Source organism: Tinamus guttatus, unplaced genomic scaffold (genome assembly GCF_059628265.1).
Source record: "Tinamus guttatus ecotype Peru unplaced genomic scaffold, ASM5962826v1 Tinamus_guttatus_pri_ptg000060l, whole genome shotgun sequence".
NCBI classification, from domain to species: domain Eukaryota; kingdom Metazoa; phylum Chordata; class Aves; order Tinamiformes; family Tinamidae; genus Tinamus; species Tinamus guttatus.
The window spans coordinates 140425-156584 of record NW_028288594.1 but is presented as its reverse complement, the minus strand read 5'-3'; the positions used below and the strand labels follow the sequence as shown (position 1 = coordinate 156584).

Sequence of the window (16160 nt, the reverse complement as noted above, 5' to 3'; positions counted from 1 at the left end):
AATTCTGATTATTAGAGTAACTTACCTGTAAGTATACTCTATTTTTCCCCTACAACTAATTATAAAAATGGTGTAGTATATTTTGGTTATCCTGCCCATAGAAATTTAATCAATTTATCTTGATTTACATAGCTTTGGTTCAGAACATTTTTCATTGCATTGAAGTCAGTGCTAGAACACTGATTAAAGTGAATCATGGTATAAAGACAGTATAATAGCTCAGCTATCAAAATGCTGAGATTAATAGTTTTGAATGACAATGACCTCAGTCTTGCACTTTGAAATGAATTTTGGTTTATCTTTTTTTTTTTTTTTTTTTTTTTGAAAGATCCACTACATTTATTCAATAAAATTTATTTAAAAATCAGACTTCCAGCTGAGTGATTCTTTGTGACTTTGTGAGCTTGTTCTGTGGAGTCAGCCCTTCCACCTCTGGCAGCTGCTGAGTACTGCGGTCTGTGTTAATCATTGCTCTACCCCCCTCCCTCTTACACTTACATGGGAGTTTATTGGTGCTGCTCCGGCCACAGCCCTGCACACAAGCAAGCCTGGGAAGCTGTTACTTACCCCGTCTGTTTCCTGAAAAACACACACTCCACAAGCTGCAACATGGAGCTCAGTTGGCTTAAAAGAATAAAACAACAGAGGCTGTACCAGCATTCCCAGTTCTAACTGCAAGTGCTTCACTGAAAACTTAGCTCTCTCAGCTAAGCTAGCAAAGGTGCAGGTTTAAGCATGTGAGTCCATTTTTTTTTCCTAATTCTCTTCTCTCAGCAGTAGGGCAGCTCTTCCTGCCTGGCTCAAAGTCTGTAAGTTTCGAACACAAATTCAAATCTACAGGAAACATAGCAAATAAGAGTTAAATCTTGACAAAATGATTGTTTGTTAATGCTCAAAACTGAAAATATAACTGTTTAAAAGTCATGACCACTAAGATTTTTAACCTTTATTTTGAAAATGCATCGTGTTCAGGAGTCTTTTTGCTGACATTCAAAAAAGACAAGATCTTTACCAAAGAAGAAGAAGAAGAAGAAGAAAAAAAAAAAAAAAAAAAAAAAAAAAAAGAAGTGAAACACCAATGGGGAAGTCCATTCATTTAATTAAAATGAAAAACAGTCCATAGATTTAAAGGAGAACTTGGTCCACATTAATTAATTTTGTTCTAGTCCACTCTATGATGGAAATTACACTTTTATGTAACGTTTCTGTAATAATCTAATCAAAGAAGTGCTGTTGCAGTATCCATCTAAGACAGTATGTAAATATACAAACACCAATTCATTTTCTAAACTATTTTGGGAATCAAATCCTCCTTTAAAGAGAAATAACCTGTAGTCTACAATCAAACACTTAAATACAATGCAGATAACCCAGTGCTTCAGTGATATTTTTTCCTACAATTTTTCCCTCAGTATTTTAAGTTTGAAAAACAGCATAGTTTAAAATTAGCAAATATATAAATTTGGTCCGAAAAAATCTTGTAGCAAGTAGAAAAGAGAAATACATGTATTGCAAATTGATCTTATTCATAGCATAAATGTATAAAACTATGTATTGTTTAGGAAAAATATGTTAAAAAAGATCTTATTTATATGTCTAAACCTTGTCCCAACACCATACAGGGTAGTGTGCAGAAAATTTAATGTTGTAATTAGTGTATGCAGTTTATAGAAACTACTAAATATTTCTGGTTATTTTCTCAAGAAATTGCAACACATGGAATTCAAAAACAAATGTGTTACTACAGTGAATTTAGATTTTTTTTAAAAAAGGACCATCACTGAAAAATAAAATAATTCAAAGAAAATACTTCATAAATTTGAAATACATGTTTTCTTTTTAAATTAATTTGACATTACTGTTTTCTTAAGCTTAATTTTTACTATACAACTTCAGTGGCAACATATAAACAAACTGTCACAGACTAAATTTGGCAGGATTTTTCTATTGTCCCTCTATCAGATTCAACTCTATATCAAATACTAGCTAACTAATATTGGAATGATTTTTAATACAACAGTCTATTCTCCACAAATATTTTTCAAGTTCAATGAGAAGGGCTTTTTTTTTTTTTTAAACCAGTCTTAGAAGCACAAATAGTACTTAAGGCAGAAAGTTAAATTATTGTCTATTAGTACAGGCAGAGTCAACTAGGAATAAAAATACTGAAAATATTTATTTCAATTTAATGGATTGTAATGGGAAGGGACTATTATTAAAAAGTAAAAAAACCCCAAACCCTACCATGTTAGACTGCTGCACTTTCCCTCCTCCCTCAATTGTACAATTATATACAAAAATGATGAACTTCAAGATGAAGCAAGCCTGTGCTAAGAGAAAAAACAGCCTCGTTTTAGCAGCTTGATTCAAGCGTGGCTACCACTCTGCCACTCTTCCGAACTTCTCGCTCCTTCTTTTGAACTTTTTCCTTCTGTTTTTCCAGTTTTTCTTGTGTCTTTTTAATATCCTTAATTTTTTTCTTTATTGTTGATCGGTCATTTTGACTGGAAACTCCTAAAGCCTTTGGGGATGGGGAGGGAAAGAAAAGGACCTTGTTATTAATTTTTTTTAACGGCAAAGCATATCACTTAAGCACCAACAGTTCAAGAAAGGGTTATTCACTTTGCTGCAAGACAGTCTGTTTATCTGAATGCAGACCTAAGTCCTCAAGGGCACCATAAAGGGTCATCTCAGTAACAGAAGCAGCCAAGAAAAGGCAGCCTATTCTTGTTTGCCTGTGAAATAACAGCTTCTTATTGCATTTCATATGCAGAGACACAGCTGAAAATTTCTAATAATTTTCTAACTTATAATAATTTTTAAAATATTTTCCTATTTTTCTACATAGCAGCAATTTATCTTCATTTCTGTTTAACTTCTCTTAACTAGTCTTCTCTCTCTCTCTCTCTCTTTTTTTTTTTTTTCTTCTCTCTTTTTCCTCCTTTTGGTAACCTAGGAATGCTGCTGAACTCAGATCAATCAACTGTGGTTTTTAAACTGCTTGGGAAAAATCCGGTCCATGAGAGCTGATTGCAAAAAGCTCATGTTTCTTTTAAAGTTGCACAGCAAATAAAAGTCATTGAAGGAAAAAACTCCAATAATCACTCCCCAAAAAGTAACATTAATAATAATAATAAAAATAAATAAAAAAAAATAAAAAAAGCTTGTGGCTTTTTTTTTGGTTCGTTCTATCACTTTTTAGAAAACAATGCTATTTAAAGGAAAAGAGAAAATCCTCCCCACACTACAACAGTAGTTCAAAATATTTTCTGCCACATAACTCATTGACATATGTCAACAGCAAGCAAACACAGTTTCTTGGTAACAAGACCTAAGCAAAAGACCAAATATCAGAACGATTTCTTGCTTTGATGATGCACTATTAAATATGTGACTACTAACAGTTACTTTCTTTTTCAAGATTAATCTTTCTTTTAATCGATATGTGATATGCTAGCTTGGTATGCCTGTCACTGCTTGTCTTTAACATCTCCTATGCAAGGGCTGTTGTTCCCTTTATCTTATCTTTTGCATAGTGTATTTTCTATCTATATTTTGCACTAACTGGACCTACATTCACTCTAAAACAATAAAGTATTCAATGAGTAGTCAGTGCACCTTGGATTTTGATCAGCAGATGGCAGTATCTGATTTCCAGTTAAAGCACTGCAACCGAAGTACACTACAGAACTACTAGTGGCATTAGGTATAAACTAAATTTTAAGCATCAACATCCGAAGTTTCTCAAGTATAGACGTTCACTTGATATACTTCTGTCAAGTATTTTCTTTGCATCCAAGGACACATTTATTTATCAATATACAGGAAATTTAGTGAACACGTCCACTGCAGTGGATAAAAACCTTCTGATAAGATCTTATGAGATGTTGAGATGCATCATAAACATATCAACCCCCCTCATGAAAATTATGCTTTTTTGACTTCCTGAGGCTGCCAGTAAGGACAAAATATATTTTCGTAATGCAAAACCAGCTCATTTTTAATTTGATATCAATTATTACATTCTCAATCTGTATATTTTAAGTGTTTTAAAACCAGAATTCTATCCCTAAGAACACAGCTAAAAAAAAAATCTGAGTAAGCAGAGAAATGTATACAATTACAAATGTATACTGAGGAGGCCACATACCTTTAACTTATCACTATCAAGCTGCATCAACTGCTGTCCATCTATGTTCATGGCTGTGAACTCTGCAATATACTGCTCCATGTTCATTCCCATTAACCAGTGGCATACTTGCTGGGTTGTCCATTCAGAAATAGGTCTACTGTGCCATTGATTTTGTTTTCCCGTTGTTGCAAATTCATCATCTAATGCCTAACCAATCGAGAAAAGTCAACATAAGTAAAAACAAAAAATCTCTGTTTTACTTGACTATGTGTTGCATTTAGGTTGCAGGCTGAGTCAGGGTAACAAATGAATGTTTAAACATATTGCAGCACTTCCATAGTGCAAAGCTCAAAAATTACTTTTAAAATCATGGCTTTACAGTGAGTTTGTCTGGAGTTTTATAATAAAAAAAGTGAACACTACAACAACACTTGACACAAATTAAGGCAGAAATACAGAACATAAGTGATTTTACGGTTTTCTCTAGGAAATATGATCTTCACAAAACCTGTTCTCACAAAATGGCAGAAGTTTTGCTTGCACCTGGCTTAATATATCCAAAACAATAAACAAGCTCAATCCCCATAGTACCCCAGCTAATCTCATCACACCAGTGTTTTAAAGGGTCTATCTAGTAAAAGTGCTTTTGAGAGCAGAGCTTGTAGCAATCCACTAAAAATATACTTCCTAGTTCACAGAGCTTTTGAAGTTTTCTGCTTCAGTTTCAGTTGGCCTCCAAGGGGAAAAGGACTACCTGCTGTTAGCCCTAAATCACTTCATTACTTCATCATAAAAGAAAAATCTTACTTAAAAACAGAGTTTAATGTCTGAAAAGAAGAAATTCGGGTGCGAGAGTTGAATCAGAGTAACATTAGATTTGCTTGAACCTTTATTTGCTGTCCAAAATGACCCCTCATTAGTTCATGGTCCAGTACATGCTGCATTGGATTTAAAGGCTCTTAAGGCAGCTTCTCCTATACATCAAATATATTTGCAAAACATATACTAACCCAGAAGCATCCTACTGCTCCCAGTGAGCTTAATGCATATCATTTGTATAGAGGAAAACATAAGAGTCAATTTACTGATGGAGTTGAGAAGTAACCTTGCAAGTTTCAAGTGAGCAATTAAAGCTCCAAAATCCAAGCATCTCTCAAAATCCATCTCCCCTGCTAAAAAACATGGGAGAATTCTTTGAGTATACCTCATTAATTCCAGTGATTACATGTAAAAGATTGAGACTTGTCCAATGTTACATGACTGCATGATTAACTAGTTTTGAGGGCAAAATGGAACAGTAAAGCATCTCAGTTGAAATGAACATCAAATTTCAAATGTCAGTAGACCACACAATTAGAATCCATTTTTGCTTTTCCTAGTCCATGAAGCAGAGGACAACAGTTACATTATAAGCTAGTACAGATGAATACAAACAGATTTGTACAACAGATACAACAGTTTGTGCTGAGGTCCTGAAATCCATACCATATGCCTTCCAAGTAAGCTTTTCCTTCAGAAGTGCCATAGCCTAGTCCAACAGATTCAATGCCTATTAGCAGCTGAAACGTATTACGTGTATTTTCAGAGCACCTCGGTCCGATTTCCAAGATAAAATCAAGCTCAGGTTAAGGGGGGGACAATGAGGAGATTCTGAAGTGAACTCCTAATACAAATTAGAATTTCAGTGTGGACAAGCGTGAACACACCCAAATTGCTGATGCATTAAAGAACAGAAAAATCCACAAAATATCATCAAAGAGGGTTCCCAGAATTACACCGAATCACAGAATGGCTGAGGTTGGAAGAGATCTTTAAGGATCATCTAGTCCAGCTCTGCTCAAGCAGGCTCATCCGGCTACTGGGCATATTCCAGAATAGCCAAGCCCTGGGTGCTACCGACTTCCAGCTGACACCTCCCCAATCATCCAAGATTCTCCACTAACGAGATACAGCTTCTTTCCAGCCTCCAAAGTATGACAAGAAGCCAGGAGGCCTTTAACACTGCCTGGTGGACCTTTAACACTAAAAAGGGCTTGTTAGCATTATATCCACTGCTTGGTGGTATTTCTTTTAAGTAAACAGTAATATTTTAAAAGACAACCTAACCCATTCATTGTTTAAAATTAATACCAGAAAAAATAGTACCAAAAACTGAATCTGCATTAAAAGACTTAAGCACCATCTCCTCACAAAAGTGAAGAAAAAGACTTAATCCCACATGATTTGAATTTCACACTATTGTGCAAAGAGAAAAATAATGTAGTTTTAACTATTTTTAGGAATAAGCCATTTTTCTAATCTAATAAAGATGAAAGTGTGAGAAATGTCATTAAGAGACTATAACCAGAATTTACTTCCTAGGCTTTCTCACACTTCTTCATTGATTTAGCATAATATCAAACTCAAGAAAGTTAATGTAACATCATTCCCACTTCAATTCACAACTGCTATGAGAAATTGAGACAGATATTTAGCATTTCTCTCTCAGAGCAATCGAATTTAGTAGATTCGATGCTGGAAAAGGATGTAGTTTCAAAATAATACCATTTATTCAAGTGCTATTTCTGGAAAACTACATTATTGTTAGAAGATTCACAAATAACTATACCAATCGGTGCCAACCTTATCTCCACTAAGTAGAAAACAGCTTACAGGGTAGACAGACTTTTACTTTATGAAAAATGCATACAAGTGTGATGAACATGGATTTTTAAGTGATTCTTATTGATCATAACACCCAGACATCCTTTTTTTTTTTTCCAAGCTTCCTTCCAGAATCAAAAAGGTGTCCCATGATGTTTGCACCAAGTCCCTGAATAGTCTCCAAAGCACCCACCACATGCACAAACGAGAAATCAATCCTGAATTTAGAAAGCAGAACTAAAACCACCTAGGAAGAATGGAAACATGAGGGAATAATGTACTCCCACATAGAAATGCTGGCACTTCAGAGAGCAAGTAAGGACAGAGATACTGAAGGCTCTAAATACACAATCAAAAAACCACCACCATCAGCACCAAATGCTCCTGTACCAGTAACAGATTCCAACACTTGGAAAGGATTGCCCGCAGGCAGCAGAGCGCAGCCTGCTCCGCTCCCCGGATGCGCTGCCATCCCCAGGACTCGCAGGGCAGCTCTGGGCTGTGCACAAGCACCTTCCTCCTGCAGCAGCTGCTCTAACCCGGAGGAACGGGGGTTGTTACACTAGCTAGCTGGACCCTGAGGCGTATTTTTGAAACTATGCAAATGATAAATATGGGGTAGAAATTCTGCCTGTGAAGGGGTCATTAAATTAGGAATTTTAAATATCCAAAAATGACCCTAGGAATGTTCCAAAACTGTATAATTGAAGCTTAGAGAAAAAAGGTAATCAAATAGCATCACAAGAATTTTAAGAGTCAGTTAGGAATAATTCAGAAGTAATTACTTCACCTTAGCCCACCTCCATAGCTCCCGAGTGCACAAGCAGAGAACAAGTTAATACCACTTCCTCACAAAATGCTTCACCATCTCCACTCACAGCTTTAAAAACTGCCAAGTACAAGCAAACATGCTCTAAAACAACCTACCTTCCTCTCCTCCAAGGACAACCTGGCTTTAGCCAAACACACTTCCCTCCCAGAAAGAGGAACAAGCTCAGCCTTTATTATCACCCCAAACAGATGCAGATAATCACCGTAATTACTAAAAAGCTGCAAACAATTTTCATTGCTCATATATACAACCAATACAAAGGCAAGCTAGAGACAACACTAAAGTCAAACTAGTCTATGACAAACTAGGCTGGACCACGGCTTCACGCACACGCACAGTTAGTAACAGACATGGCTTTTCCTGGAATTCTAGAACTAGTGGGTGAGTGGAAGCTGCAATACTTGGGAAAGAGTGGCATTAGAGGGAATATTTAGCTTTGTTAGTACCTTATGATTTATACTGCTTGGAAGTTTTAGCAATACAAATACCCTTCAGAGCTTGATTTAAGATACCTGATAATAAACATAACTCATTCATGAACCACCTTCCCCCCCCCCCCCAAACATTATCACTACCAGCTTGACCAGTTCCTTGTTACCTCATTTCTGGAATGACAGTGCTCAGCTCTTAATGACCCCTCCTAGGCAATAAAGCATTTCATTTATAAAGATGCCTACCTGACAGATTGTCAGATTGCCTGAGACAATGATCTGAGAATGTTATAAAAATATGGATTTCAGGTTTCAGCTGAGGGCAAGGAAGATGGTTCTGCCAGGAGAACAAACCCTGATTTTTCAAATATCTATTCTATGTCAGAACAACTTTCTCCTGACAGTGATTTTTTTTAAGACAAATAACACATACTTAGGTTAACACAAACATGCACCTATGTGAAGGCAAGGTGAAAAACACTGTAGCATTCATTCACACAGTAAGTTACTTCAGTAACAAAAGCATCTTACATTAAGCATTGCAATTTGATTGCACCGAATTTATTCTGATTTTTAAGATATAACTAAAGCAGAACACGAAAGCTCATATGGCATCTTTTATTCCATGTGCTTAATTCAGAGTGACAGCCTTGGATTTTTGACCATGTTCTTCAACACAAAAATATGGTAATGCCCATCCAGTTTCACATTAAACAACGTGTGCTCTACCAATCAAATGTGATGTGAACAACAACACCAACAAGACACATATACACACTTTGAAACTCACCTCATTTGAAGAGAAGGTTAAAGTGTGTGAACGACCTGACAGGTTTGGTTCTGTCACTAACCCTGAAAGTTCACAACTTGGCTTGCTATGGTATGTATCATCTATGACAATTCTACTCTGCAAACAAGTGGAAATAACGTTGTATTAACTCACTCCCTTGCAAAAGCAGACCATCAGGTGACATTCCAGTTCACTTTTGGTAAAAATAAATAAATAAAATAATAATACTATTCATTCTTCTTTAGATCACACACGAAACAATCTTTATATGAAGTCTGTTTTTTTTTTTTTTTCCTTTTTAAATTTTTCTCAATTTACAAATATGACAACAAATTTGAAGCAATATCCCCAATGGCACCTTGTGTGGAGCATCAGTATTAACCTGAAGTTGTGCAAAAGTAAATAAACAAATACAGCGGGTTAGGCTTTCAACAGGCTTACCACACGCACAGTGAAGCAACTTAAGGTTCAGCTGGTGGAATCATTCATGTGGAGTTTGTGTTCAACTGAAACTAGCACACAAGCACTTCAAAACATGCTTCAAAGGAGCTGGTCTGGCAGTGCGATAAAAATCCAGTTCTGGATCTTTTATGGTCATTAACATTCTCTTGACACAGATACTACTTTGAGAAATTTCTCAAAGTTGGAACGAGGGTTAGACTTTGCATTCGTCCACAACTCCAGTGACTGCAATGGCCTGTGCAGCCAACGGGCTGACAGGTATTGAAAACTGGAAGAGCAAGGAGCTTTAAGCAGCTTGCAGCTCAGGGCTTAAATTAATTAGTTCAGGTGCAGAAGAGTTTGCCTACACACAGAAGCCAAGAGCTCCCTCTGAAATTTAAATTCTGATTTAAGATACTGTACTGCGTTGCTATATAGATTCAAGACATAAGAGTCATGCTTACCAGAAACTATGTTAATAGGAGAAATGGATGTATTTGACATTTAAATAGTATTTTTTTTTTAAAAAATATACATTTAACATTTAACTGTCTAAAACGTGCATGTAACGTAAATTTCGGGTGAGAAATACAACTAATATAAATACTATCTACCACATTGGAAAAATGTTAAAATCTTCATAGAATTTACTGTTTATAATTAGTTATACACTCAGTTTGTGTTTTAAGGAAGCAACCGGATCCGTGTGGCTTGGCATCTAAAAGGAGAAGCATCTGGGTTCTAACTTAGCCAGCTGCCACTAATCCTATGACCTCAGGCAAATCATCAGAGCAGCCTGTGACTCATTTACTCTTAGCTGTGAAAGCTCATGAACCCTCCCTATTTTCCCCCTCCCCCCAGCAATAAAACAGAAGCTGCACCTGAAAGCATCAGGTTAAGTCTGATAAGAAAACAGAAACTGCCTGAGAAACACAGCACCTTCGAGAAACAGCAGGTGAACTGGCTTTAAAGAGAGCAAAATGTCTCTTCACAATTCTCTTTTTTATTAAAATATCAATCAAACAACAACACAACAAAAACCCCACAGGAATTCCCTGAAGTATACAACCAAATGCAATCATTGCACTTTGCATTCTTTTGACTTAAAAGGTAAAGTAGTTGCATATCTGCTAATCTATGTTGCAAGAGAAAATGCTTCAGATAAATGCTACCATATCTATATTTGATGGCATATTTTCTAATCTGGCTACCTCAGCCTCCAGCTCAGACCCTGGCCTCCATGCTATTTATCTTCAATCATGAAAAACATTTCTGTCAGAAGCTTGTCTTGTACTTTTTTTTCTTCCAGTCACTCTCCATTGGCTCTTCTTACCCTTAAGAGTAATTGGGAACAATAAAAGAAGCAAAACCATATAGGACAAGTGGAACTATTTAGTAAAATCCGAGAAAAACTATTAAGAACATCCAAACAAAATAAAGCTTCTCAACCCAAGTTGCAACTCACATTGTGTATGTAACATGTGGTCAATGTATTACATCACAGTATATTTCATTGCAACATGATGTTGATAGAAATGTGTGTGAAATGTGTGTGTGGTGGGCAAAAGTCGAAGAGCTCCCTTCAAATACAGAATATAATCTTATAAAAGACAACTAATGCTCTGGAAAACAATGAATGTGAACAGTATATGCACATTTGTACTGTACCAGAGAAAAGGGCAGATTAAGTTAGGGGACCTATTTAAGGACTGTAATTTACCAATCCCATAAGACTTAACAGTTGCAAACCCTCAGGTCAGGCCTTCTTCTGTTTCTACTTTTCTCAAGCAACAAGAAGTTGATTCATTACTTCACAAATTTTTAAATTCACAAATTCACTTTCAATTTTTGAAAACTAACTTCAGTAGAATTTTAAGAAAACAAAATTGTCATGGATACAGGCTTTTTGAGAGGTAAATTTTGTAGGTACAGAAAATAATATAATTAAAGTCCTCACACCATCAGTATTAGAGCATAGCTCAGAAGTTACACACAATGCCTCAGTGCAAAGGAGATTTTTACATGAAAAAAGGTCTTGTTTCAGGGCTTCTACTTACATTCACTCTTTAAAGCTTTCACCTGATCATATGGGATACTACAGTCACAAGTGCAATAAGTATTATTGAACTACCATTGGCTAAAATAAATAAGTTTCCCTTAAATTCTGGAAATATGATTTTGTCCCATTACGCTGTTTTAGTAATAGTGCTCATTGCTGGACAGTCAGCCTCTTTTCTTTTGCATTTTTAGTGTTCTATCACAGTGAGTTTACCTGCAAAAGCCTTGTTACTATAATGCAAACTTACTGATCAGCTAAGTACAAAGATTAGTCACTGACTGGAGCAGTAGCGGCTGTTGCATTCCCAGCTATAACAAAAGCCCCAAACGTTGCAGTAAAAACAGTCTGACCTTGGAGAGGAGGAGAGAGGCAGAGTGTGAGTTTGTGATCAAGTAGTGTGTGAGAACCTGTTAAAGATTCAGGGTCAGCTTTCTACCACTTTGCAAAGCAGCCAGATACCTGAAGACTACTGTATCCTTCCAGCTGCTAGTTTGCAACTGGCACTAAAGCAAAGAAAAGAACAGCAAGCAGCAATTACATACAGAAGCATGAGAGGGAAGCAAGAAATAAAAGTGGGCAAGAAACCAGCTGGAAGGTTAAAGTGATGATCAGCTTGGATAAAACATACAAAGAGGACAGAGAAAAGAGTATTATTTCAGGATAACATGGAAAGGCAAAGAGAGGACACAAACATGTAAGAATTTCTTTTTTAAATGGCTGACAAAAGCATCTATATAAACACAGAAAGGATGCTTGTGCACATTGCAGGTGTTTATAGTAGTAATGTAGCAGTGGGACTTCCACTATCCTCTAAACAATTATTTTAACCGGACAGACAGAGGAACGAAGAAGATAACAACAAGTTCTCCTGAACCAGCAGCTTTTTGAAAACTAAGCCACCAAATGTCTTATCTACACAACAAGCATTTCTCAATGGCTTTGCTACAGCCTCTAAAGGGATCAGCTACTCACTCTTATTTCATTAGAAATATGTCCCCAAATATATGCATATTCCCTTCACCATGGGTCATGCAATCTTCAAATCACTGGCCCATTTAGGGATGCCTCTTTTGGCCACTACATGCTTGGACACGGAAGATGGAGAAACTAAATGCACAAAAGTCACACAGACTTAACAGTATTTTGTAAAGTAGAGTTCTACTTAAGGGATTAAGTTTTTTCTACATTTCTGAAGCTGTTATAGTAAGTTATTGGATAGTTCTAACACCACTTAAGAGTATTTTTTGTAAATTTTTGAAGCACTATGTATACAGCCATCTTAATTTTGTAACAACCATCGTAAATGCACGTTAAGAAAACAGAAAGCAATTTTTTTAAACAGCATTTTAGTACAACCAGCATCTGGAAGCATGGAAAACCAGCTCACTTATCTACTAGCTTTGTAAAATATCAGCCAACGGTGCCTGGCAAAATCTCCCTTCTAGATAAGCTTCATAGCTCTTTCTAATAATACAAAGCAAGATTAATTAAAAAAAAGTATTTCAGAAAAAGAACAAAAAGTGAAAATTAAGTGAAAATTAACAAACTTAGTTTGGGAGGTTTCTAAGACTGACTTAATTTTCATTCTAACAAAATCCAAAGAAAACAAGAGTGACAAAAACAGTTTTAAGTGGAACTAGTTTTTAACAAATTATTTAGCCAGCCCAAGCATTGTTTGATGGCACTTTTACTTAAACTTTAATCTTAGATCTGTCAACAGGTAAATGAAACATCATATATGGTTTCATTAAATTTGTTATCTCTCACAGACACTTTTTCCGAATACTTTGAACTGTTAAGATGGCAAACTTATGGTTGTATATTGAATTGTTTAGCATTGCTTTTAAAAAATTAGTTAAAAAGTCTTCAGCCTATTAAAACATTAGCAGATACTCAAAAACAATTTTTAGTAGAGTTCTAACCATGCTCCTCTCAGTTTTCAATACCAGTTCCTCTAAGGAAAAACCAGGATGCTTTCTTCATCCACGTAGCTGGTACTCCAGCCTAGGACCACTACAGTAAGAACTGGTTGGCCAACTGCCTGGGGAGCTGATCTCTATCCAAGCATAGTCTAAGTATAACACATTGTTCTAATGTTCACAAGGCAAAATGATTTGGATTTTAAAATTATATTTCCTAAAGCTAGCATTGTTTTTAGAAACCAAAATCACCACCCTCCCCAAACCCACAGTGTGATCGTTGCACTGATGCCTAAACTAAGTGGGAGAGAATGGAGCACTCTCATAACCTCTAGTTCTGAGGTGGTAACTCCTGCCAGAAGGGTGGTAAAGACACGAACTTCTGCAGCCATGTTTGTAAAAGGTGATGTGATCAGGGATCAAGTTGTCAGTTACAAGTGCAAGATGCCACACATTTAAAAAGTCAAAACAGAAGTTATTCATCTTACCTTGCTTTTGTTCTTCTCTTGACCCTGTTCAAATATGCTGTCCTGCCCACTTTGAGTAAAATGCAGGCTGCTACTAGACACATGTGGCTCTTTGTGACTGTCTCCAAACCAAGAAAAAGGCATGCAGGTGGGTACAGGAGAATCCGAATCGGATGCAGATAAATTGTTGCCAGAGTCATCTAACAGTTCTCTGGAACCTCTGAAATAAACAGATTTATCTATTATGAGGATTAAATCTATTATGAGGATTAAAAAATCCTCATTGTACATATTTCAGGGCACAGGTGATTTTTAAAATGAAAATTGATATTTGCTTTCAAATACACAAAAGATATTTTAGAACTTTGCTGCCGTTATACTTAGATGTACTTTAAGGTCATGAAGCAATTTTAATTTCAAAGAAGCTTTATGGTTTAAAATTACAACAATGCAATATGTATTTATTAAAAAACAACAACAAAAAAACCTACCTGCTATCCAGAGAACCTCTGAGATTTTCTTTTTCTTGTTTCTTGCCCTTGCCCCCAGATTTCCGTAATCCTCTAAAGTGGAAAAACACCATTTACATTTAGAGTGACATTTTTGTCAGCAAAATAAACATACCTTTTTTAAAAAATCAGTTTCAATACTTACAAAATGCCCTGTTCTTTTATGGATAAATTACAGATTATGCATGTAATTGAAGGTGTATCATTATTCATATTTCACTTAAAAATTACGGAAGAATTATGAAAATACCCTTGAAAAAGCACATATAATCAAAATAAATACAAAAAGCATCCATATAAGACTAATATCCAGTGGATATTTCAAAAGAAAGAATGCAGTCTTACTGCTATATAAATGGGTGTATATAGAATGACTTGAACTAAAAGAAAAGAAGAATAACAACTTCTTTATACATTAAATAAGTTAATTATCCTCTTTGCACTATATGATTTATTATCGCATCAGCGATAATAAATTGCAGCAGGGTAGATTCAGTTAGATATTAGGAACAATTTGCACACAGAAGGAATAGTCAAGAATTGGAATAGAGTACCCAGGGAGGTGGTGGCACCACCCTCCCTGCCGGTTTTGATGAGACCTGTAGATGAGGCACTCGCTGACGTGGTTTGCCAGGCACGCTGCTTCATGGTTCATGGTTGAACTCCATCTTTAATGTCTTTTCCAACCATAATGATTTATGCTTCTATGATTAGGAACCCAAGAAAGAACTCTGTGATGCAGTATTGCTATCAAGTAGGCTAACGGGACTTCCTCAACAGTTTTCATTCAGAGCACATGTGAATCTCCAACAAGTAAAACTGAAAGCCCTGTATTTTTCAACAAACAAACAGTATCTTACCCAAAATCTGGAAATCGCCTTTTAGACTTCCCTGATGAAGTTCCTTCATTTGTTTCCATAGTCTTGTCTTCATTTTTCTTATCTTCTGCTTTTTCTAGATGGGTGGAAAGAAATTGTTAAACGGAAATAACTGAAAGTTCCAAGTATTCTCAAAGAAGTACAGATGCTTCGAAGCGAATAAGAGAACTTGAGTTTACATTCACATTCACGCTTGCTGATGCTGACTGATAATACTACAGCTGCATATATCTAAGTGATTCTCTCTGACATCTTCCCCTCTATGTAACATTTTACTTGAATGGGTTACACTAAAACATGGCTTAAGCTGGTTTTTGATTTAAGCATCTTTCTTCTGCAAAAAGTAAGCTTTAAAATACATTATCTAGCACAAGATCAATAAAAGAAGTTCATTTTTAAAGCAACTTTCAAAACTACAGCATTTAGTATCAAGGTATATTAAGCTTTTCCCTGTTGCCTTTCCCTCAGTCTGGTCCAAAGCTAGTCTATGCTACTTAGTTGGAACATGCCTTACACACGTGCACTGTCAGTTACTGCCTGAGTGCCTGAGCAACACGACAGTGGTGCCTGGATAGCAGACAGTAAGTTTAACAAGCCGAGTTTCTTTGGAAGTAGCATACAAACTTTGAGTATTCCAAAGGAACAGAAATCTACACGCCAGGTCCCAATTATTAGACCTTTTAGTCTTAAGTTGACAGAAACATTCATTCCAAGGTGCTGCAAATTTCCGACATGTCTGAGATTTCTCCAAGATTTCTGTATTCACAAAACTGGAAAACCACCTGCTAGGATCCAGCTTTTCACCAGGGGGAGTGTGTTCAACTCCAACTGTTCAATAATTAAGTGGCCAACTGGAATTGCCTGGAATTAGGTGTTTCAGGTGACATCTAAGGAAAAGCATACTGCAGAGCTCTTTCATAGGCAAAGCACATTTTAGGCTTAGTCTTCAAGAAAAGAGAATATTTCTGACATGAGGGAAGTTGCACGCATACACTGCCTTCAGGGATCTTAAAAACTGCAAATCAGGGTCTACCACACAAGACTCCACCCTACCTGCCA

At 36.2% G+C, this 16160-nt stretch overlaps 1 protein-coding gene across 2 annotated transcripts in view; it reads right to left on the bottom strand.

Annotated features, from left to right (window-relative positions):
- Positions 1–1083: 1083 nt before the first annotated feature.
- LOC104580756 (neurabin-1) overlaps positions 1084–16160 on the bottom strand; it is a 37528-nt gene continuing 22451 nt past the window's right edge. Inside the window, exons 13-18 of one of the 2 annotated variants that reach the window (XM_010228282.2) lie at positions 15084–15171; positions 14206–14277; positions 13736–13934; positions 8829–8945; positions 4151–4339; positions 1084–2521 (exon numbers count right to left, since the gene is read on the bottom strand). In XM_010228282.2, coding sequence (XP_010226584.2) covers positions 2354–2521; positions 4151–4339; positions 8829–8945; positions 13736–13934; positions 14206–14277; positions 15084–15171 — 833 coding nt within the window. In that variant the 3' untranslated portion in view covers positions 1084–2353. Of the gene's footprint in view, positions 2522–4150; positions 4340–8828; positions 8946–13735; positions 13935–14205; positions 14278–15083; positions 15172–16160 lie in introns of those variants that run through there. The other variant, XR_015913071.1, reaches the window with a different exon arrangement.